This window comes from Manduca sexta, chromosome 20, assembly GCF_014839805.1.
Source record: "Manduca sexta isolate Smith_Timp_Sample1 chromosome 20, JHU_Msex_v1.0, whole genome shotgun sequence".
NCBI classification, from domain to species: domain Eukaryota; kingdom Metazoa; phylum Arthropoda; class Insecta; order Lepidoptera; family Sphingidae; genus Manduca; species Manduca sexta.
Genome location: NC_051134.1, coordinates 12,131,290 through 12,155,417, shown reverse-complemented (window position 1 = coordinate 12,155,417; position 24,128 = coordinate 12,131,290). Strand labels below are relative to the sequence as shown.

General features: G+C 35.9%; 1 protein-coding gene across 2 annotated transcripts; it reads right to left on the bottom strand.

Annotated features, from left to right (window-relative positions):
- Positions 1-43: 43 nt before the first annotated feature.
- On the bottom strand, positions 44-21,279 carry LOC115446878 (V-type proton ATPase 116 kDa subunit a1). Of its 2 annotated transcripts, none has more exons than XM_030173697.2 (15): positions 21,140-21,279; positions 11,560-11,704; positions 7,269-7,445; positions 6,263-6,423; positions 5,525-5,705; positions 4,828-5,004; positions 4,355-4,567; positions 3,836-3,986; positions 3,296-3,669; positions 2,988-3,097; positions 2,588-2,715; positions 2,115-2,341; positions 1,610-1,835; positions 509-680; positions 44-249 (listed from the first exon to the last, which is right to left on the bottom strand). In XM_030173697.2, exons 2-15 carry the CDS (start codon positions 11,674-11,676, stop codon positions 150-152), a joined length of 2,514 nt encoding a protein of 837 aa, XP_030029557.1. In that variant the 5' UTR covers positions 11,677-11,704; positions 21,140-21,279; the 3' UTR covers positions 44-149. The 2 variants fall into 2 exon arrangements, with proteins under 2 accessions (XP_030029557.1, XP_030029558.1); XM_030173698.2 differs by lacking the exon at positions 21,140-21,279 and adding an exon at positions 20,490-20,610.
- Positions 21,280-24,128: the final 2,849 nt, after the last annotated feature.

The following is a 24,128-nucleotide window of genomic DNA, read 5'->3' as shown; positions in this document are numbered from 1 at the left end:
ACTCTTAGTACTTTATTTGTTAATAACGAAATAAAACAACAAATTGAAACATGCATAAATATATTTCTTTTGCATCTGTTGTGACATCGACAACTACTCAAAAGTAGAACAGTGGTACTATTCCATCTACACTACGTAGTGACGGACGTTTAGTCGTCCTTGTTCTCCTCTTGTTCGAGGATCGTCTTGAAACAGAACGGCTGGAAGATGTAGCCCAGACCCACGTAGAATTTGCTCATGAACTCCACCCTGAAGACAAGGATTTGTGGTTAATAAAATAAGTGCCGTGCAAGCAGTTTTACGCGACTCACCAGACACGTAACGCACGGGAATCAGATGTCGTGCCTTTGGGAATTTACATTTGGATCGAAAGGCCGAATCCAGGTTGGATATGTAGACTACGTTGAAGATGGGCCATTATAACAATGGTAGAAATCCGCATTTGCTAGACTCGGGGTGACTATCAGTTCTTTAGGCTATCTAGGCTTTACAGGTTACTGAGACTTACCAGTGCAGACGCAGGGTGTGCAGGAAGGCGGAGAGACCCTCCATCATAACGAGGATGGCGAGCGTGAACAGCGCCCAGAAACAGAACGCCACGTACAGCTTGATGGCGCCGATGTAGTCGTGGTCCTTCAAACCGAACGTCAGCACCATGTTCCACAACACCTCGGACAACTCTGCAAGAGAAACATTATGAATGAATAATTCGCTATTTACCCCCTCTACCGGCCGATTTCAGGAGTTCTCAATCGCTAACTTCGGATCGATAAGAAAATTGACCAATGGGAATAGTGTGTTTAACTTGCCGTAAATTATTTTGATTGGTATATTCTTGGCATTGGTCTGAAAGGGGTCGGGACTACTTAGTCAAATAAGTTGTTAGTTGGTTGTTAGTTGTGAAAGGCTCTCAAGGATGGCATTACTAAAGTACGCTGATTACGCAAAAATATAAAATAAGAAGTCTGTACTATTACATATATAGACTGCCTCGGTGGCGTAGTTGTACTGCATGCGCGGTACGGCAGCGCTCTGAGGTCCTGGGTTCGAATCCCGGGTCGGGCAAAGTGATAATTGAGTTTTTCTGCTCAGTATCAGCCCGGAGTCTGGATTTGGGCCCGATATGGCGATAGGCTCGCCCCCTGTCACATCATGGGACGGAACACACTTGGCGAAAAGTGGGTGCCTTGGTTGCACCTCTGCATACCCCTTTGGGGATAAAATGCGTGATGGTGTGTGTGTGTTGTACTATTACACAATGCAAATAACAGGGCTATGTATTTATTGGAGGGTAATATTTATTTCTTGTTTAGACAAAGTAAACTGGGTTTGACTTTATTCCTTTCGTACTTTTACAAGTATCGATAGGCTATTATTAACCTGGTTGACCAATACGCAAATCATTCTATAGCGATCCACATAAATGTGTTGCGTTCTGGGATCAGCGTGTGTGTCTGTGACCAGTATGATAGTGTCTACTAGCGAGGGATAACCATCTCTCGATAGTATACACTCTATCTAGATTCCACTCCACTAGGGTTACTTACACTTGGTGCAGTGGGATTACTTTATTGTGACATGTATAATAAAAATTCAAATCGAAACTTACCCGCGTGAGCTAGTGACAAAGCCCACAGTCGGAGGTAGGAGGCGGTGTGGGAGATGGTACTGAGCACATATTCGATGGTGTGGATAGCTTGGTGGATCATCACCTCGCTGAAAGGTTCATCTTCGTGGTCGTGGCTTGCCTTGGCTTCAGGCTTGGGCTGCCCATCAACCTCTGTCTGCTCTTGCATCTCTATACCTTGGTTCACGCTGCCGTTAGATTGTTCGGGCTGAAATTTTAATCAGATATTATTTGGAGTTTTAATTATGAGTGGGCATTTCCAGAGAATACGAAGCTATATTTACTAGTTTCTTAAAAAGCTGTAATATATACAAATTAAATGCTGAATGTTCGCGCTTCAAATTCAGCTCATTATATACATTAATTATACGAAGTTAGCATAAACGCTGCTATTGCCGGAAGATGCAGTTCCTTAATCCTTTATAATCAACAATAAACGACTATTTATATCTAGTAAGTTTTTTACGCTAGCATATAGTAGTGATACCTTTGCGTGGTCCTTCTTCTTGCTAACAGTGAGCAGGTACAGTGGCTTGCCGAGCAACATGACCGGGATACAGCACAGAGCCACCAGGACGAACACGCGTTGGATCTGACCCTGGCTGTCGAACATGAACTCTTTGCAGCCAGCCTCAGGTTCGTTTTTAGAGAACAACATCATGTTGATGAACAGAATCAGTACGGATGGCGCGCAACCCTGGGAGTAGGCTAGGTCTGAAACAACAAAATCAATATTATATTACCCTGTAGCGATAGGCGGCGGGGCAAACTATGCAACTACGTACCATTTTAAATAAAAATAAAAAAGTAGGTCATAGAAAGACATCCGTTTATGTGTATGATTTTTTTTAAATAATGATAATGGGATCGCAATTGAAATATCAATTCATTCAATATAAAGTCGACCGTATGAACTAAATATTTAAATTCAAATAACCCAGAGAAGCATTATAATATTACCTTCGCTCTTAGTGCTGTAAGCGACCCACTTGAAGAACATCATGAACACCATGTACAAGAAAAGGAGACACAGGAAAACGATTTGAGGGATGAATTCCAAGACGATGGAGTAACGACGCTTGAAGAAGCTGTGAAACAAACGAATATTAACGTGACGCAAACAAACGAATATTAAGGTCATTCTTACGCAAGAGCGTAAGAATGAACTGTTATAATTATGCCTGTACTATCATTAGCATAGAATCTGTCGCATAAAATAGAGAGCAGAGTTTATGCAGATATAATTTGGCTTATATTTGGTAATGCATGTGGATTGGAGATTTTAAATAGTCATTTTGTCCCAAAAATACCATTTTTTGTCAAAACGTACAGGTAATTTTATTCAATATTGTACACTTACTTGTAGTTGACCACGCTCATGCAGACACCAAAGATCATGTGGATGACACCGAAAATGATTGACAGCTTCATTTTGTAAGAGTTCAAGAAGATGATCTTGTTGTCAGCAGTCTGTAAGATGTTAGTAATATAGCTTATAGAATAAGTCTGATTATTTGAACTATCATTCTAATGATTAATAATTTTAACATTACTCATTTATACAATACTAATAAAGTAGTTCATAATTAAACGTGCGAAACTAATTCATTTACAAACATTCATTTGAATCACGTTCTTATTAAATGTTTCCAATTCTGCAAAACTTACCTGCCAAATAGGATCAATACCGATGAAATACGGATAATCGCCGTAAGAATCTTTGGGATCCAGTGTCAAAGCAAGATTGTTTGCCATCGTCTCGTTGTCATAGGGGATTGACCACGAAGATCCGAAAATATTCATGGACTTGGAGAAGATGTCATTGTAAACCAATCCAGTATACATAGAGAAGCAACCCATGAGCAGTATGATGTAGCGACCGGCGAAGAAGATGTTCCAAATTTCGTTGCTGGTTTTCTTAGCGGCAAGGGAGGTCTCTTTGATAACCATCCAAGCGCCGAAGAGGGCCATGATGCAGCCGTGGCCCAAGTCACCGAACATCACCGCAAACAAGAACGGGAAAGTGATGATTGTGTATAGAGCTATAAAAAAAGACAAATATTATTTTGGAATGAGAATAGCTTCTACCATGAATAAAGACTTGTTAGAAATAAATACCGGTGTAACAAAAGAACTACAATTGTTGGATGAGAACTACCTTGAAAATATACGGCATAGTATAAATTATTTAATTAAAATTTTACTAACCAGGGTTGCACTCGCGGTAGGAGGCGACACCGTAAGAATCAATAAGGTTCTGGAAACCACGCGTGAAACGGTTGGTGCGGTTAAAGGTCGGCGGCTCCTCCTCGGTCTCGATGCAGTTCAGGAATGATGGGATTGAACTGCCGCATGCGTTCTGAAATCAAAAGGATACATAGGTCTATCCATAAAAAACATAAAAAAATGAATGAAATAAAAAAGTGAAAATCCATAAAAAACCAGTGATTAAATTTACCAAGTGTAGCGTTCCACGTCCACTTGTAATGCGGACAAGCGATCTGATAAAGCTCGCAACAAGTACTTGGATGCAGATCGTTTTTAACAGTTCTGTCTGGAATTTTATAGGGCAAGCCTAGGCAATAAACGTGATGTGGCTGATCATTATGTCATCAACTAATGAAACACATCGTCTGAGTATTAAGGTATAAGTTCCTAATCCTTAAAAGATTTTAGACATCGGTAAAGAGTAAATGTCCTTATGAAAGCGGAAATGGTTGCTATTACCGATCCATCGGCCAGCGCCTTCTGCACATTAGGCAAATCAGCAGTTGGCACCCAGCACTCGCCAATTAGACACTTCTTAGTGACGTCCATATTGAATAGGTTCAGCGTGTGGTAGATGGCCTTCATCTTGCGCACCATGATGGTCCAGCTGGCGAGCTCCTTGGCCACGCTCATCAGCACGCGTTGTCTATGGTCGCGGGTTTGGTTCAACACCTATAATAGAGATATTTTTGGTTTACTTTTTTTATTTTATAAGGTCCAATTATCCTTTTTTTTTAATTTTTAATCCAATTATATTGTTGTTGTTGGATATACATCGTTTATTTTCCTTACTCGAATGAGTCAACCAAGTTTAATCATCTATTAACCATTAAACTATGTATTCCTACGAATTGTCCTTTTACTTGCATAACTAAAAGAGCATACAATTATAAAATATAATACATAAATTTCGGCTATAACAAATTACGTACCATGTTAAGATCTTCAAGCCTGGTGCGGACGCCTTTGACCATGTCTTGTCTCTCGCCATTGGAGGGTGGGCACGGGTACAGCGACGCGTGGAATCCAGCGCACACCTTCTTTATGCGCGATTTTAACTGCTCGCCTTGGAAGAACGCCACGAACACGGTTTTGTAGATTTCGTTACCCTGAAAACAAATACATACTTATATTGATATTTATTAATTCAAATTATATTTTAAAAGGAAAGGGTGATACTGTTGTGTTACTATTAATCTATTTCACTGACTAGTAAAGTAAGTATATAATTTAGAAAAATATTAGTAGATATTTTTGTACGATAAACTATTTCTGCTGAGGTTTCGTTATATAATCATAGAAGATACCTTATCTTAATATCTATATAAACCAAGTCATAGTCTTGGGATTTTTTTTATTGTTTTATCAGCTATTACTCGACATTGGCGAAATCACCTACACATGAACGGTACGAGGCATAATATAATAAAAGAAGTAATAGTTAAGGTTATAGCTTAAGGTCCATTTTTCATACATTTTGTTTCACCTTTAATCTGGGTAACTAAACAAGTATTTTCAAGTAAAGAATTTAAATTCATTACTTGTCAATACTTGTTTAGTTACCCAGATTAAAGGTGAAACAAAATGTATGAAAATGGACCTTAAGCTATAACCTTAAACAAGTATTACCGTGGCAGGATCCTCGAGCGGTTTGTCGAGCTCAGCGCGGCGCAGGAAGACGTTTCCGCGCGAGATGCGCCACAGCATGCGCTCGAACGCGGGCACGCGCTCGCGCTGCACCACGCCCGCCACGAACCCGAGCCGCCCGCGCGCCGCCGCCTGCTGGCCTGTCTCGTCTGATATTAAAGATCTGGAAATAAAAGTTTATTTTATTGACTGCCTCGGTGGCGTAGTTGTATTGCATCATCGGCAGCGCTCTGAGGCCCTGGGTTCGGCATCCCGGGTCGGGCAAAGTGATATTTGGGTTTTTCTGCTCAATATCAGCCCGGAGTCTGGAATTTGTGGCCGATATGGCGATAGGCTCGCCCCCTATCACATCCTGGGACGGAACACACTCGGCGAAAGGTGGGTGCCCTGGTTGCACCTCTGGGATAAATGCGTGATGGTGTGTGTGTGTGTGTTTTATTTACTTGAGAGCAGTTTAAACAGACAAGTCACTTTTACGACAGAAGTCATCGACGCCTCCATGTATTCGAAATAGTATTTATTTCTGTAGTAGTAGAGGAGGAGGGCAAACAAGCGAATATTGCTAATTTCAAAATTTGCCCAATTAATTATGAACTTTCAATATTTTTTATTTCAAGCCTTGCTAAAAATATGAAATTGATCGACTGAAACTGAAGGGAAAATAAACGTGGTTTCCTTCCACAATATTTAACGAAGACTGTAATTAAGGATAATAATTACTTGGTCAGCGAATCCATGCCGATCTCTTCCTGGGCGGTGAAGAAAGCTTCGGTTTTTTCGAGAACATGTCGCAACTCTGTAAGTTCTAAATAGTTTTGCTTGAGGTTCACTGCGTTGTGAGACAGCTCTAGTATCTCGTTTTCTGTCTTCTCTAGGTGAGCCTGAAATATACATTAATTTGTATTTCTTGCAATCATAACTAGTAATGAGTTATTTTATTACTGAAGATTGTTATGTGATAGATGTAAATAATTTAGACGCTTACAGTTTATATCTACCTACTTTCAATTTTAAGGAGTTTATGGGTACATTTATACATTTACTTTTATTAAAACAAAAATATCGAAACATAGAGAGCGGGAAAATTTTAATTAAGGAATTTTTGTAAATACTTATTGTCTTGTTATAACATTCCTAAGATCTTTACTATCTGTACTATATTCTATTAACCTAAAATGTCCCAATATTGAGCAAAGACCTCTACAAGATCCTTCCATCAATTGCTATCCTACGCTAAAGTGTACCGATTACTTTTAAATGAATCTAGTACGTCCCGCCATTTCTTCTTTTATCTACCTCGACGCCTTCGGACAAGGGTTCCGTTCTTCCGTTCACAAAGTGGCAATCCTGGTACAAAACTCGTCAGGTATACCTAAAATGTTGAGCTCAATTCCTCGTTAGCAAACCTAAGACTGGAAATAGGCAGTTGGATCACAAGTATCAAAGAGCTTCCGCTTTATGTACATTGCAAGATTTCCTTTAAGCAATTGTAGTGGACCAAAAACTTTGCAAGGCATTGCGTATTCCTCGTTCTATTTCGCAGTGTTGTCCTGCCTTGAATGAAACATGTAAGCACAGATAGAGGTACCTTCTCGTCTGACATATCTAATTTCTTCGCCATGTACAGCGATTTTATCATGTCGGTGATTTGTCATTATGTCAGTACCATACCTATCAAGCTATATTCCTAGTATTATAGCATTCTACATTCAACTCACGTATTTACCTCAAGATCGATGATTTCCCTAGGGTTGGGCGCTCTGGGGGCTTCCTTAACGGCGGGCACGTGCACTCCATCCTTGTGCACTTCGGCCTCGATGTAGCGCAGTTTGCGTTCCATCTCATCGCAACGACGGACCTCGTTGACGAATTTCCTTTGGAACGCATTTACGTCAGGATTTAACTGTCAACAAAATAATGTAGTTTAGTAATTAGGTATAATGTCAATTACTGGTATTTCTACAGTCTTATGGTTGATGGCAATGGGCAAAATGACTTCCTACTCTATTTCCTTGATCCCACTTCCCAGTCAGTATTTAGCTTCATTAGCGTTATATATCAATTCTATAGGAATTAAACGCGTAAAGTGCACTAATGCGTCTGAATTTATGGATTTTATGGCTAATAACATCACATTTATGGATTGTAATTGCGTAGCAGCGAATCGCGCTGCACCAAGACGAATGCGTACTTGAAATCTGAGTGTATGGTATATTTTGTAATGATATTATGAAGTTACGTAATATAATACCTCATAAGAAACCTCTCAACAATAAACGAGATAAAAGAAATTAATACAGAGGAACGGAGTGCGTATTATTTATTTTATACATCTGTACTTCGCCATATTGTGCAAAGGTGTTTTGTCAATTGTCATCTTTTATAATTATTTTAAAATATACAAATATCAAATTCGAAGGTTATAATATATTTCCTTCGCATGGCAACGAATCCAAACTTGCACTTTGCCGATGTTTTATGCCCATATCCGGTGCAATGTTCCCGCCGAGGCCACGGTCGGCCATTACATATAGTTACACCCGTTTTATATTGGCACACGTATAGTGAGAATTATTTTTGTACTATATTGGCTTGCAAACACATTACATAGTAAGTTGATCGTTTAATAACTCAATAAAGGTCGTCGTCTTGTAGTTTCCTTTTTTTATTTTGAGCGAGGTGAACAAGATGGTCTAGTTTTCTATTATTATCAAGTCGCTAGGTGTTGCTGGCGTCTCCGTTTGCGTTTAAAAAAAAACATTCCCTTTTCATCTAAAACCGTTGAACGGCTTCTGTGTTTATTTCTAATGACCAAAAAGATATCTCAACTTACGAACTTCACTGTATAAAATTATTTTGCTTCCCGCTAGACATTCGCAGAACTAAAATCCAAGTAGTTATGTTAAAACATTGTTTCAACATTGAGATTACGCTCACAGTAGGTAAACATTACAAAATTAACTTTGAAACACTTAGCCTCGTAATTGCTGCAATGTTTATAAATAAACGCATTGTGAAATAACAGTACATTATTCATAGCTATTTCCTAAAAAATATAAAACCTATCAATATTGGATAAATATAAGATTTTTTTAATAAAAATATATTCTCTTAAAAATATATCATCTATTACAATAACTAACAATAATAAATAAACATTCTGAGGCGAACACAATATGTAGCCAGTGTAAAAGTTATTTTAACACATAGGTTGTTTTCCAACTTATTCGTCGTAATTTATTACTTATGCTAATCCTGTCAGCTCGATTTACCGAGTCGGTACTTGGAAGATAGAATTTTGTCGCCTTGCGGGATATAAATCATTCGGCCAGTTGAGAACAAACCGGTATGAAAAGCCTGCCTTGTACCATCTTTGTATAGTGCCATCTGGCCCCGTATAGCGAGAAAAAGCAAATAATCTTCTTGGACTTACCTTTTGAAACAAATATCTACGTATAGATATTGTTTTAACGCATTATTTCTGTGCTGAGTTTCGTAAATTACATTCCCCACTTCGCTAGCTTGTGCAGTCTTTAGCTATATCAATACTCAAACATATAATTCCAGTATAATATGGATTATTTAAGTTGTAGGGAGGCAGGAAATATTTTATTGAAATAAACAAGTAATAAAAGTATCAAGTGTCTTTGAAAGTGAAAGTACTTATTATTTAATGTTCTACTTTTCTCACTGTATCCATAATTTCTTAGTCACTTATTTGTCGGAGTAAAACTAGTGCAGCATGAAGTGACTTTCCTGTGTGCATGGGACGCAGATTTTTCTTATTAAGAAACAATTTTCATCTAAACAAGTAGCACAATTTTAATTGGTTTTCTACTTACTTCAGTTTTTCTAAGTAACGAACCAATGCCATCTCTCGGGGCTTACGAGTTGCGACACATTAAATAAGTATAAAAAACACATTTCAGACTGCTATTTTATGGCTCTAATAAGCTGGTGGATGATGTGTTAGAAGATTATATATTCTATGAGACTACATTATATTTCTTATTATCGTCGTTACATGTTTGCAGACTAAGTATGATGCATTACTTTGCTTTTGACATTAGCTGTATAGACATTGGTTACTGCTAATTTATCTTTTCGAAAACATATCAACGATCCTAAGCCTTGTGAAATCCAGATTTCCTTGCACTAAGTGCATATTATATTACCCCATTACTTGCTCAGTTAATATATTGTTTGAGCAGTTCAGCCGATGTAATTGTAGAAATCTTATGATTGTAATACTTATCACTAATCGTTAAAGTGAAATTGTAAACACTCCGTTTCTCATATTGGCTCATGGTTTTCTTTTATCGTAAGAGCGTGAGGTGTAAACATTGACGTAACACTCATTGATACACATTACACACCTTGATTTTGTAAAACTACATTTACAAAGTTTATTTATTGTAAAACATTTTCCTCGTCTTTCGATTGAAGGAAAATTAACTTTAATACCCTGTAATTTAGTATTGAAATGTTACTGCTAAGTGAAAATGTAGAGATGCCCTACTTAGTCTTTAAGTATCTGTTGAAGTATGTTTCTTTTTATCAATAATGGGAAATTAAAATGAAAAATATCTTTGTACTAAAATTTCCTTACCAGGTCATGCTTTTCGTTTTGAATGTTAATAAGACTGTTAGCTTAGAGAATTTAACCACGAAATGGATTGGATCAGTAATATTTCAATACATCATCTAATTCCACAATAAATCACGTCTTGACACATAAAAATAAAACATCATGCCAATATTAAAATTGAATGCATTAATATTAAAAGCTTTTATCACGATACTAGGAAAGTCGAACAAAAAACACGTCAATCAGTCTGGATGCGGATACAAACAACTGTGAGTAGGAGACATAATACCTACCTATTTCAATAAAACTTGCATAAGATGTAAACAAACTTGAGTTCTTTATGATTAAGGTTTAAGTTAAAATAGTTTTGCGATTTGAACTTATAAGGGAATTAAAACACAAATGACTAGTTCGATTCGTCAAAAACATTTCAGCCATTGCACGAAACTGGAATTTGTCATATTCCGATGACGCTTGCATACATCAACTGAGAAACGTAAGCTCGACAAATCGTGAATGTCCTAGCACCTGCACCTCGGCTCACCCTTTAGTATATGGAACTGAATTATATTTACAATACACATAGACATATAATACTTATATTAAAGGTCAATTTTCATTGTATAGTAACTACACACGGCAATTTATACATATGAGTCTTGTTTTCTTAAGTTGGCTCGCCTCGGGGCATGAGAGACCAACCTGAGTAAACCACCTTCGCACAGTCAGAATTGCTACCTTGATAAAACCTTTTCGCGTGACAGCACGCTCAAGTGCCAATTATTTATGCACAAAATTGCTCTTGTTGCTAATGAAGTATTTTTACTTAAAACCTGATATTACTTTACGTTATTGATTGATTAATGATTTTGTTTTAGAGGTATAATTGTAAAAACAATTTTAACTATGTTGCAAGGGATATGGAAACGGTTAATAAGAAAAAGAGCGACGGCATAGTTAATTTGTAATTTTAATTTGTATTTTAATAAAATGTTTTCGACGTCGTACAATCCACATTTCAGAATAAACATTTTCGCCTACTTTGGATGATAAATTATTGCATTTTTCGAACAAACAATGCGAAGGTCACTTTCCATAATCTTATTACGGTATGTCGGCAGTTTTAAACATTTTGTGTTACACTTGTGATAACCTCTATAAACCCGAGTACCAACTACTTATTTATTTATCTTACTCATCCATTTGCCATTGAATGTTTAATGTTAGACAGGTTTTACAGTTTCATAGCATTCGATTTCAATAAATGATACTAACTGCCACATTCAAATCCACAGCAATAATGGCAATCAGACTAATGTTTCTTGAACATGCTTACGAATATGTAATCTATTTTGACTGGTTACGCGTTATAGGGGTTAGAGTTGTAGTTAGTTCCATCAGCTGTAAATGGTTAATGTAAGATACTCACATCTCTGAACTGGACGCTACCAGCTTCACCAAGCTCTGAGACGGAGGTGTAAGCCGCCTCAGGCTGAATGAAGAGCTGGCACAAAGCCATCTCCTCGCTTCGGAACATGGCCCCCATCTTGTTGCTTGGTTATGTCCCCCCTTTTCTGAAACAAAATATTAAATATTAGAACAGGCTCCGTCTTATTTTTAAATGACAAAATGTTTATAGTTTGCTAGATGGTCTAGAAGCCAGCGTCTAGACTGTATTGCTTGCGAGAATTATTTGTTTAAAGTTTGCATTTTAATGTAAATCTTAGTAAATCTTTTGTAGTTGATCTCATACGGTACAATGGAATATTCTTATAACGGTTCCATGATTATCTTCTACGTAAACAATGATTATGTTTCTGAAAATATCTGAGCCACACTCATTGAAATATAACCGCTTATCGCGCTTATTTATATCATACTTTACATTGTTTTAACGTCTAAATTTAAATGAGTGAGGAACAACGCCATTATTTGTAATATTTTCTCGTGTACTATATTTCGTACACGAGAAAATATTGCAAATGATGGCGTTTCTTTTGGAAAACTTTGAGAATATATATAACTTAACATAAGCAAAAAGGAGTAATATTTTATGTATGTGTTCCCGATATCCCAAATTCGGTCCCGACCTTATAAACTCGATTCATATGCCTACTTATTGCGTCCTATTAAATCAAATATGCCATTGTTATACTTGTTTATAATACATTATTGTTATAGTTTATGATTTATTAAACATGAAATGAAATGCCTTCACGTTTGCTCTCTTGGTGGTCATATGACGCATAGCCTATGGATATCGTGTAAGTTAACTTTAATTATATAATGTATATAAAACCTGGAGGGTTTTATATACATTATATAATTAAAGAGAGAGAGAACTAGAGAAGGTAAGAGGAAGAGAGGCAGACCACAGAAAAGATGGGATGATGACATCAGGGAAGTGGCAGGAGTGACGTGGAACAGAGTGGCACAGGAAAGAGTTGAGTGGAAAAGGTTGGAGGAGGCCTTTGCCGATTGGCAAACAGATCTACAGAAGATAAACAAGAAGCAAATATTAGATTAGAAATATTAGATTAAGTAAGTTTGTATTGTATAAGCATATTGTTTTAGGTTAAGTTGATCTGAATAAAGGGCTTTATTATTATTATTATGTTGTATCTTTCCTGCGGGAAATCACGGCATAAAGGCCGGTCCTTTTGGAAGGCTTGCGTGGGGACACGGATCCAACACGTAGAGGCCCCTTTAAGATACATTACTCTAGTTGGGCTTTATACACCTTGCGAGTACTCTCTCTGTCTGTACTTATGGAGGAAATACAGCCAAAGACAGCGCTTGCAAGGTGCAGGGACTATTGCAGAAAAGATGGGAATTATATTGGGTCTATGGATGGGATCTAGCTGGACTGGTTGCTGGGCTATTGATTGAGACAACGGGATTATTATTATTATTATTATTATTATATAAAACCTGAGCCATTTTTTGTTGCCAATATTTCACGCCTTTTTTATCTTTATTTAAGGAGCTTGGTCGTTATTTCACGACTATGTCTCTCCGTACGTCCACTTTTACCCGTGCCTACTAAATTTTGATGAAATCAAAATATTTTTTTTTATAAAGCCTTAGCCTCTTCTGATATAGGAACCTTTACACCTCCCGAAATACATTTTATAAATAATTAATTATTATTAATAAATATTATATAATATATTCGTCTTTAGCCCTTAGTCTAACAAAACGCTCTTTGTGCAAAGGTAGTCAGTTGAAGTGAATTATGAATTTCCATAATTTCGTTAACACAATGTTTAATTCACAGTAAATAGACAGATGTGAACATTTCGATACGTATGTAACTATAACGTAATAAAATGTGCTCGCGACCACATCTCACTGAAATGGGGACAAGACTTTTATCAATACTGCACCAACAAGGTTGACGCTGATTAACTGTTGCAAAACTTAAGTGTTTATGAGTTGATGGGTTTATTAAGAGGGGTAACACATTTCATTGTGAAATATGACTACCTAATAAGATAGTTATTTTGTAGCACTTAAGTTATCGCCTCGCCTCGCGAAAAGACAAATACATATTTTTTTCTTTTAATTCGTAAAACATGCAGTAGCACGGTGAGTCATAATCTAATAATATCGACCAAGTGCACTACTTTTTAACCAATTTATACCTGAACGGGTTGTGAGCGCTAACCGTATCAAATATTCGACACGCGTACTCATGCGTGCAAAGCGCTTTTTGTAACGCAAATATTGAGAGACCACATATTACGTAAGTGACCGCGGAATGAGACATGTCGGAACAGCAATTTAAATGTAGGCGCAGTTTGATGGCCAAACAAAACGTATCAGAGACAATAGAGGGAGAAATTCCATTTTCCGTATAATACCACCCCTATATTACATGCTATGGGCACGAGCCTTCTCTACTATTGAGAGGATTTAGGCCTTAGTCCGGTATGCTGGCCTAGTGCGTGTTAGCAGATTTCACATAGCTTCGAAATTTTTATCGAGAATTTCTCAGGTGTACAGGTATCCTCATAATTTTTTTCACCATTTAAGCAAACGATAATTCACACAGACTACACATATACCTTCGGAACAGTCTGATGCGCGTACCCTTCTTTTCTGAACTTGCGGACCTTCGTCTCGGCAGTCCGTTCCACTCCCAACTAGGCTATCGCCGCTTTGTTGTATATTAACTAACGTCAAAAAATATTAATCATAATGCTATCGTTACTCGTTAGATCTTATATTCTCCCACTAGCCACCGAAAGGTTCAAACCACATCGTATCGCAATACAAAACCGCGTACGCTCTACATCCGGTAAAATTATTTGGATGAATATAAATAATGTGCCCATCTTTATGGTCCTAAACCTCTATAAAGAATAAAAAAGATCTATAAACAGCTAAAGCCGCTTCTATTGCAAAAACGCCATCACTTCAATTACGTTTCCACTCAGTGAAGCAGGAATTAAAATTTCGCGGTCATTTCCAAGGCCAATAGTTCTTATGCTTTTTTGTTCCGTAGAAAAGTTAGTCAGGCGTCAAAGTTTTTACAACTTGTCTTTTCTTTTATTTATACCATTGTCTGTAAATAATTAGTTCCTAAATAACTTCACAGCCCTTCATTCATTAGGAAAGTTACTAGTGATCAGTGAATTATAATTAAATTAACTTGTTGAATTTTCTGAGTTATGTTATTAATTTTATTTTATTTTACAATTTTCGAATAAATTAGCAGTTAATACGTGCATAACACAATTGTGGGTAACTAAAGGCTATTATAAGTTTCCACTACTAAACATTGTTCTACATCAAAAACAAAAAATATCACACTTAATTTTTTGATACTCAACAGCAATTAGCAGTTAAGATATCATAGTAGTGCCACTTTCAAAATAGAGGTCACTCGAAAAGCGCTTAAGGCATATATCTAAATCTATAGCTGTATTGTTCTTATCGGTACCTGCAACCACGTCTTTGAAACATCTGCTTGCTCTCAATAAAAACGCATTCTACCTGTATCAATTTTATAGTGACTATCGCTATTTGGTACAGCTGTTCAATGTATTTTCCGAAGTAGTCCAAGCTTGTATTGTTTTGCTTTAGCTCACGACCAAAACATCTTACCTGCGATTTATGCTCACTGTTAAATTAGGAAATAGTTAAAATAGAAGTTACTTTTAATACTTCCAAGTATTGGATATAGTTAAGCCTGTGGTTAACCTCGTTTGATATTGAAATAATTTAAATAGATGCCCAATTGTTTATCTGTATCTAAATGCAATTTTCGCGAAGTATATGTAGTAGCATATGTATACACCTTAGCGGTGACGGTGTCATAATAATAACATAAAAAATTTAAAAGTACCTAACTACTAATGCCGAATTTACTTCGCTTCTCGAGTGATTCCTTGCACGTCCCCTTCTGCTTGCAATCATTGGCACCTCAATAACTGGATTGCTTATTTCCTCATTCAGACACAAGAGCGTAATAACGATATACAGTTAACTTTAGTATTTTATAAACGATGCTGAGACAATCTTGACTAATCTGGAATGTTCTCAAGTGCGACTTACATACTTGTATTTATCATAACAATAATCGACAAGGCAGTTAGAACGATTAGTAACGTTTGCCACACGTAAACAATACCACAGTTTCAGTTCTTTCAAACGCCCGCATGTTTCAATGCTTGTTACTTACTATTTTAGGCCGTAAGTCTCATTTGAATAATGGGAATAATAGCTATAGATAGTAACCGCAAAAAACGATATTTCAGGCACTCCCCACATAAATATTCAAGACATGTTTTTACGTTAGCCTAATATTGTTTACAATAGAAACTGACTGGTACAATGTTTGCCCGATTTGAGAATGTACAATGTACATACACTGCGCGAGAGCAAGTACCTACCTACATATTGAATTAGAATTACTCAAGGACTTTATCGTGAGCAGACTGCAAACTATTTAAGAGGAAAAATATTACTCTACATATATACACGGTATAAAATATTATACAAACGTAGAAAAATATTAACATTGATTATCGCACCCAAAATCATGTTTGTACGTTGTTTAGTTTGAGTTGGGTAAAGCTTAACTTTTGAATAACAACCAGGTACGAGGAAACGGTTAGGAAGATTTAGTCATCAGAATGTCCCATGCTTACAATAGCATGTATAACACGAAGTGTGACATCAACAGGATAAAGGTGTCGCTGAAGGCTAGTCAACATACCCGTAGGTGTTGGCCGTACATGTTCACACTGAGGTCAACTATCCGCCGTATGAGTTTCCGGACCAGATCTGGTTTCCGATTACCTGACCTCCAGCATTCTGCGGAAATGTCGCTAACAGAAATCGAAGCACCTATAACTATAATATTCATATAAAATGTACTACAATAACTGCAATGGAACAATTAAAATAATGTAAATGACGAGATGTGATCACGCGGCAACAAATCATACAATACTACTATACAATAAGGACAAAAACAACTTCAATGACATGTAGATCTACAATTAAAAATTATATGATTTATTTACTACTTACCAGTTAAATAAACATACCAAATATATCAAGAATTATTAATGTAAGTATCCGTAAAACCAATAGTAATCGATTTTTCAACGCTTTAAATCTTGCTGAGTTCGTAATTCTGAATCATTTAATTCTTTTCATAATTTATATTACCGGTTCGTCATTAGGCAATATTGTAAACGTAACTCAATAAGTATATTTAAGATACATTGGCGTAGGTAATTTAGCTGAACGTGCAGGTGCACGGCTTCTAGATCAAAGTTAAGACAAACGATGTATAAAGCTAGAACATCATAAACAAATTGCAATAAATTAGATAAGCCACCTAAATTTAACGTGTAAAGTGAAGCAGACCACCGTTGGCAGGATATCCGTCTACGATGCGCGTATTGAAATGTCGTAAATAAGTTTAAAGGTATTAAATATAATTTACCGAGAAGCCATAATATTATAAAGGGCCAAGGTAACGAAATAATTAGTAATGCCATGAAAAAACTGTTAAATAATATGTTGAGCGTTTAGAAACGAAATGTAGACAGATGTGTTTTGTTATGTTAAAAATGCGCTAAATATATATGTACAATTATTATTGTATATACATAGATAGTAACGTTAAATTTACTTATTGATTAAGGAATCAATGAGTAAATTTAAGTAAAAATGGGTAGAGTAAGCAAACAGATATTTATTTGCTGTTTTGAAATGTTAGTCATAGAAGGTAAAATTTACATCACTCATTCAAATATTTCCACGATGTATTGTTTACAATGACTTCGTTATTAATAATATACAGATCTGGTAGTCAGAAGATGGAATATATTCTCATTTTATTTTATTATGTAACCATAAATCATGAGACGCATAACGTAAAACCATTGCTATACTTATTAGTGTTTAAAATTGGCAACATTATATTTTAATACACTATGTTGGTAACCGTTATTAAAGAAGCTCTAGGTAACCTTTGTTAAGATGCAAATAAACCATGAAAAATAACAGTTAACTTTGCCCATGTGTAGTGCATAAATATAAATCTCAAAATATTTCGTTTGAAGTCCATAACGATTCACAACTAACAAATCGACATGCTTGTATTCCCAAAAAATTAGGGACCTATCTAATCCACGATCCTCCCAAGTTCCAACGTTCGCACAAAGCCATGAATATAGATACCTAGTCACTTTTTTGGAAGCGATATGACAAATCAGGTTTTATATTATTTGCTGAGATTGAAACCACAACCACATCAATATGTTCAATTATAAACACATTCAAATGATTTGAAGCGTCGTAACGCTTTGATTTATTCGTTATGGTGTTTATCCCCTATTCCTATAGTTAGATTTTGGATATCGATATAATTGAAGTGTAATTAACATTAAACAACATAAAAAATTGTCTAAATGTTGATCATTAAATATATTTTGAAACATTATTTATTAAAACAGCCTTACCGAAGCTGAAAGGCAGCTACAATCGACCTTATGACAGTAACAGGGCGTATACTTATGAGTCATTCAAGAACGTCATTTTAAGATTACAATAGTTACAATAATGTGTACTTAATTTAATAACATTAGTCGTTAAACTCCCATTCATCGAGGGACGGAGCATGTTATTGATAAAACTAGCACTGAATGATGTTTTAAAAGTGAAATTCTGTAGAGGTTGAAGAGCTGGGACAAATCGTTAATTCATAAATTTGATTGATGTTCAATTGAGGGCTGGTTTAAATCCTATATTGTTATGTGCGAAGATGACGCTGACATAATCTATGGAATATTTTTAACGTTGCTAAAATACCTAGTACCCAGCATAAGTTCTTCCGCGAATTCAAGCATTAGGTGATCAATTTAAGATATCTCTTTGTACACATTACGTACATGAACACTAGTTATTAACAGATAGGAGAGGTAAACGAGATCTTTGAATAACTTGAGCGTTATCTTGGTGTTGCGAGAGATTCGTTATCTAGAGCACGTGACGACCATCTCCTCAGTTCATCAAAACACGAAGATTTCTACTTACAATTAGCTATTTATCTATAAATTAAAATATGTAAATTGATTTCTATAAGAGTCCCGCTTGTCAAGTTTTAATATACGATAGTTCAAATATTTATAGACCCTCGGAGGGACTCTTGTGCTGTATAAAGCATAAGATACATATTATGATTCATATGTCCTTTAATGTGAAGTTTGAATGCCCAAGATAAATGATAAATAAATTTTTCGAGAGAACTTGAAAGTTAAAATGAAAAGGCAAAAGTAAATTAAAGAGTATTAAGCCATAATCATAAGAGAGTTAAGAAATGCAATTTTACTACGCTTTAAAGCTAATTACTTACTAAGATATCTGTATGAAACCGACATCATTAGACAGTAATATATTACCTATTTCAATCTGTCGTAGATGGTAATTACTTTACTTTATCCTTATTAAATCGGTAATTGTCACAGTCATAATTGATTGTGGTGGCAATTGATATTTCAAAATTTTAATACTTCGTTCAGTAACAACGCAAATATTATTTCTAGAATATTAATGAGAGAACGTCTTAACCAAATATTGGTAAAGGAGAACGAGAGATACGTCCTTGATAAATTAAAAGCAGAGTCAAGCTTCCTACATGTACTAAAATTTTAAACACCGATACTAAAATATTTGCGCTTTAAATTTATTTGTTCTCGACCAAGATGTTAAGTAGATAGAAAATTCTTCGAACTAAATTAAATAATGAACCATCGACTAAGACGAACTGGTAATAAAATCTTGTGAACATGAACAAAGAGCGATTGTTCTAACATACTGAAATATAAGATATGAAATATTATCTTTGAAAGTGTGATCTTATTGAAGTACATTGTCAAAGATAAATCAATGTGAAGTCTAAAATGAAGGTCGGCTCTAAAGGCTAAGTACACTATCATCAGGGCAACTAGGCGAACCAAAATTAAAAAAAAACAAATGTTGTGTGGAAATTGTTCTCAATATAGGGAATGGTTTGCTTCCTGTTACACCCTTGGGTCGAAAGATTCTCGATGATTTATATTTGCACTGGTAACCTCTGCTAACGCTTCAGATTTTCTAGTTCGTAATTCATAAATAAAATCTTCGGTAGGTATATCGAATTTTCACAAAAACGGTGCAATGACAACTATTACATCATAAATTAGGATATTCAAGGTGGGACCTTCCGGTACCACAGATATGCATTGCCATTTCCAATGATTAAATATAATGGTAGCTTTCCTTGCACAGTGCAAACGGTACCTGTTTAATGTATTAAGAAATGGTTTAGTATTTCAAGGTTACCGTATCTTAATGCCAAGTTATTTTGCAATAAATATTCAATCTACCTATGTGTATTGCCATGTAATAGGCACCTACCTAGTGGACACAATAACTTTTAGATAGAATATATTTTATAAAATTCTCACACTTTGTCCATAAATGTTTTACATAACCAAACGTAGAATTTGAAAAACAAGTTTACTATTAAGTTAAGCACTTCTTTCGCAGTTATATTTAAATATCGAAACTGCGTAAACGCTGACAGCCTAATGAGGCAGAATGCTAAGATTTATGATAGGCTACTTTTATGAACAAATTCTTGTTGGCAAAATTAAAGGAACACAATTCAATTCACATTAAATAACAGAATGCACTAAGCATGCGTACCATTCGACTCATCAAGTATTTAACTCGCGTAAGGCATTTTAGTCGTGTTAGGCGTTGAAAATATCGATGTTTGCGGTCGCGGAAATATACCTTATTTACAAAGCAATTAGGTTTCATTAAGCTTGATTGAAAAAAAGGCTGTGGACGCACCAATGATCGCGTTCCAGTTGTAGTAGTGATCGTAACACGTCCGGCGCGGCGCACGCGCAACTATTGACTGACGTTGGCTCGATTTGCTATGTTGGTGCAGCCAACATGTGATCGCGCCCAACTTCGTGATGTGATCATTAAATTGTTTCATAAGTTAATTAGGTACATTAGTTGCTAATATAAAATACGTTCAAATAATTTAATCAGAAAATCATTTTTTTCTTAAGTATTTTAAATTGACCTAAGTTAAGTTACACCACTTAACTGCAGAATCATCCTAATTAGAAAAGAGCATACCTAATAATTAAATTCACTACTAATCAACTGTATTTGTTTCGAAGTGCAAACAAGGTGCTATTGTTTTTTCTAGATAATAGCACAACACGCCTTGAATTTTAAATTTAACTTAGACATTACAGTTTGCCAAGACAACTCTGGCACTAATCCGTAGAAAATTACACAATACCTTGTATTGGCATAAATTATAATCAAATGAATAGGTATATCCTAAATTTCACGAAGCCATTTGTTCAAACATCTAAAAGTTGCATTGCGAACATCTTTTAAAAGTATCTATAGATAACGGAAAGAATATTGAAGTCAAAAGATAAATACTATTTTTAATAAGTATGTGTATTTAAAATACTCACATTAGATTAGGTGCGCAAGGTCCCCCAAATAAAATGTTCCGACTGGCCGCGGTCGTGCGTTCGATATTTTCACCTGGCATCAGCTGATGATAAGGGAGATGTATCTCGTGATCGCGCCGTGTGGTTGGCAGCACTGACTCCTGCAGCCTCCGTGACCTCGGCCGGCTCATCAATGCGTATGTTGTGTGTAGTACGCAATGTCGGTATTTTTGATAAATTTACGGATACATAAGTTATAACTTGACATATTGATGCGTACCTATTTTTGTTTGATAATGTTTTTCTGTCAATGGGCTAGTATATTGGTAAAATAGTATCAAATAAGCTAGGTATCGTTCCACGGAGATTATTGAACTATTAAAAAGCTTTCAACATAAGGAGATATTTTCACCGATTTTTGTACTTAAAAAATACCTTTATTTAGTGTTATTACTTACCTTTTACTCTTAATAATTTAAATTGTATACAGATAAATAAAAGTCGGCGAAAAAGAATGCCTCATTAAGTAAAAAATAAACCATCCTAAAGATTAAAACATTTATTCATATAAGAGGTAATTTATCTATATGAACATAATAAATAAGATCAGTGCTAACGAAAAATATTGGGTGATTAACTTAATTAGTGTTTTGCTTTATAATATGAGAAAAAAACAAACAACATACGTCATAGTAAAACACAAATTAATAGCGATTGTTGAAGTAAACATTATAAATTTATAATTAAGTAGTTAATGTTTTAAACATTTTTGACTTTCCAATTTTTAGGTTAACTCTGTGTGTAATCATGCTAGCTATATTTAGTGAAATTTAAATGTTACTGATAATTATTATTACATTAAAACAGCATTTTCTTAATCTTGTAATTATGTCAGTTTACTGAGTTATACATAACTCACATAAAATAGGTAGGTACTGCCTCTGTGGCGTATTTGTAATTGTACACTGTACGAGTGCTACTACCAAGCTGACGTCCTGGGTTCGATTCCCAGGCCGGGCAAATAACCAATGTGACTGGGTATTTCCATCTTAAAAATTACTCAGTCGCAACCTGGAGTCAGTAAGTAGGCGGTGTGATTGTGTATTGCGCACAAGTAATTCATAGTCTTGGAAGTCTTATCTCGGTATAATAAAATAAAAATCGCCTCAGGTATTCGCGCATTAGAATTGTTTAGGGTGTTCGCGTATTCCGCCCTGTGGAATGGTGGCGTTTGGAGAATTCCACCACGGTATCCCCGGCCTGTCGTAAGAGGCGACTAATAGGGGCCACGAAGGTGGTCGTCGGCGGGCAGCAGGGAGCTGTCCGCCCTAGTGCATTTTTGTGCATTTTTGCACATTTTTCGGTTGACCCCCGTGATGGACAGCAGTGTGTAGTTGGCCTCATGCTGCCGTAGACGCCGAGGGCGTCCTTCGGTGTGCGGGGGCTTCTGAGCCAATTAGGAGACGGGCCGCAAGGCGGCACCACGCAGGGGCGGCTGCGGACGAAGACTTAGACACTTCCGTCAGAGGAAGGTCCGCAGCCGTCCCTAATGCGCCGAAGGGGAAAAAAAAGGGTGTTCGCATATTAAAATTATTCAGGGTGTTTGCGTATTAGAATTGTTTAGATTATTTGCACATTAAGATTGCCTAGGGTGCTCGCACATGAAAATTAAGTAAAATTAAGCAAAATTAGGTGTTCGCGTATTAGAATTATTTAGAGCGTTCACACATTCAAATTACCCAGTTTTCGCGTTTTAAAATTGCCTAGTGTTCGCGCATTAGAATTGGTTAGGGTGTTAATATTGACCAGGCGTTCGCGTATTAATAATAACCAGGTGTTCACGCATTAAAATTATTCAGGGTGTTCGCGTATTAGAATTGTACAGTGTGTTCGCCCATTAAAATTATCCAAGATGTTCGCTTACTAAAACTGATCAGGTGTTCACGAATTAATAATATTTAATATCCAGAGTTTGCGTATATTAAAACTGTGCTAGTATAACGTTGTCTAGGTGTTCACGTAATAACCTTGACCAGGATTCCCGCGTTATAAAATTGTGCGAGTGATCAAATACCTATTGAATTATGGAAGTATAAACGTCAGTCAGTCAGTTTATTTAACTTTAGTGTCTTCCATAATACAAACAAATGGAACATTATTAAGTAATTTAGAAACCTACATACATACATACATCATACATACATCTACTTACATGGGGCGGCGGAAATAAAGTGGCCTACACTCATAAGAAATATAATTCCGGCACTGATAAACGTATTAAAAAATATGAGGAAAGCTAAATCTTTACAATTCTACTTAGATTCCTATAAGAATACTTAGTGCTGCAATGAGACCCTCAACATGGTTGCTTCATTTCCAAGGGTTGCGATTGCCTAAAGCGCTCACCCAAAAGTCCAGTGTGTATATAAGCCGGCCCTTGCCAGGCTAACAAACGTGTAGTCAAGTTAAAAAAAGATGCAATAATATTCTATACGAAAGTAAAATTTATTGTTAATTTGTAATATTATGCATTTGGAATAAGGTATTTGACACATTTTTGTTATTGACTTTTATACAATTTTCAAGTCATGTAAATTCCAACATAGAAAGATTAAAATCAGGTGAAAAATAAACAACATATAAGTTTTGAGTTATTCTCTATTAACGCAATACACGCTTTTGCCTTTTTTCATCTACAATTACGACGCAAGTGAAAAAAAAAAATTATTTGCGGTTACGCATAGAGTGATGTACCTAAGCTAGTTAATTTATAAATGTAATTTATTTTGTCCCTTGGGTCTTGCATACACGTTTTACGTATACCTACATAACATAGTAGCTTAACAACTTGATATTTTTCCCAATTTATTACTCCACACTACACACCGTTTAATTAATTAATGCGAGAATGTGTGCAATACGTTTTGTGTAAATAATGTAAATTTATATGCCTACTTATAACAGAATACGGTGAAAAATTTAAATCATAGCATCAATGTGTACATGTAAA

What these genes read in the sequence shown, in the direction of transcription:
- LOC115446878 (XM_030173697.2), bottom strand. Translation starts at nt 11,676, where the DNA reads ATGGGGGCCATGTTCCGAAGCGAGGAGATGGCTTTGTGCCAGCTCTTC. An exon ending in GGCATGGATTCGCTGACCAA is followed by an intron (nt 5,706 to 6,262) that starts GTAATTATTATC and finishes TTTTATTTCCAG; the next exon opens with ATCTTTAATATCAGACGAGA. An exon ending in CGCTCGAGGATCCTGCCACG is followed by an intron (nt 5,005 to 5,524) that starts GTAATACTTGTT and finishes ATTTGTTTTCAG; the next exon opens with GGTAACGAAATCTACAAAAC.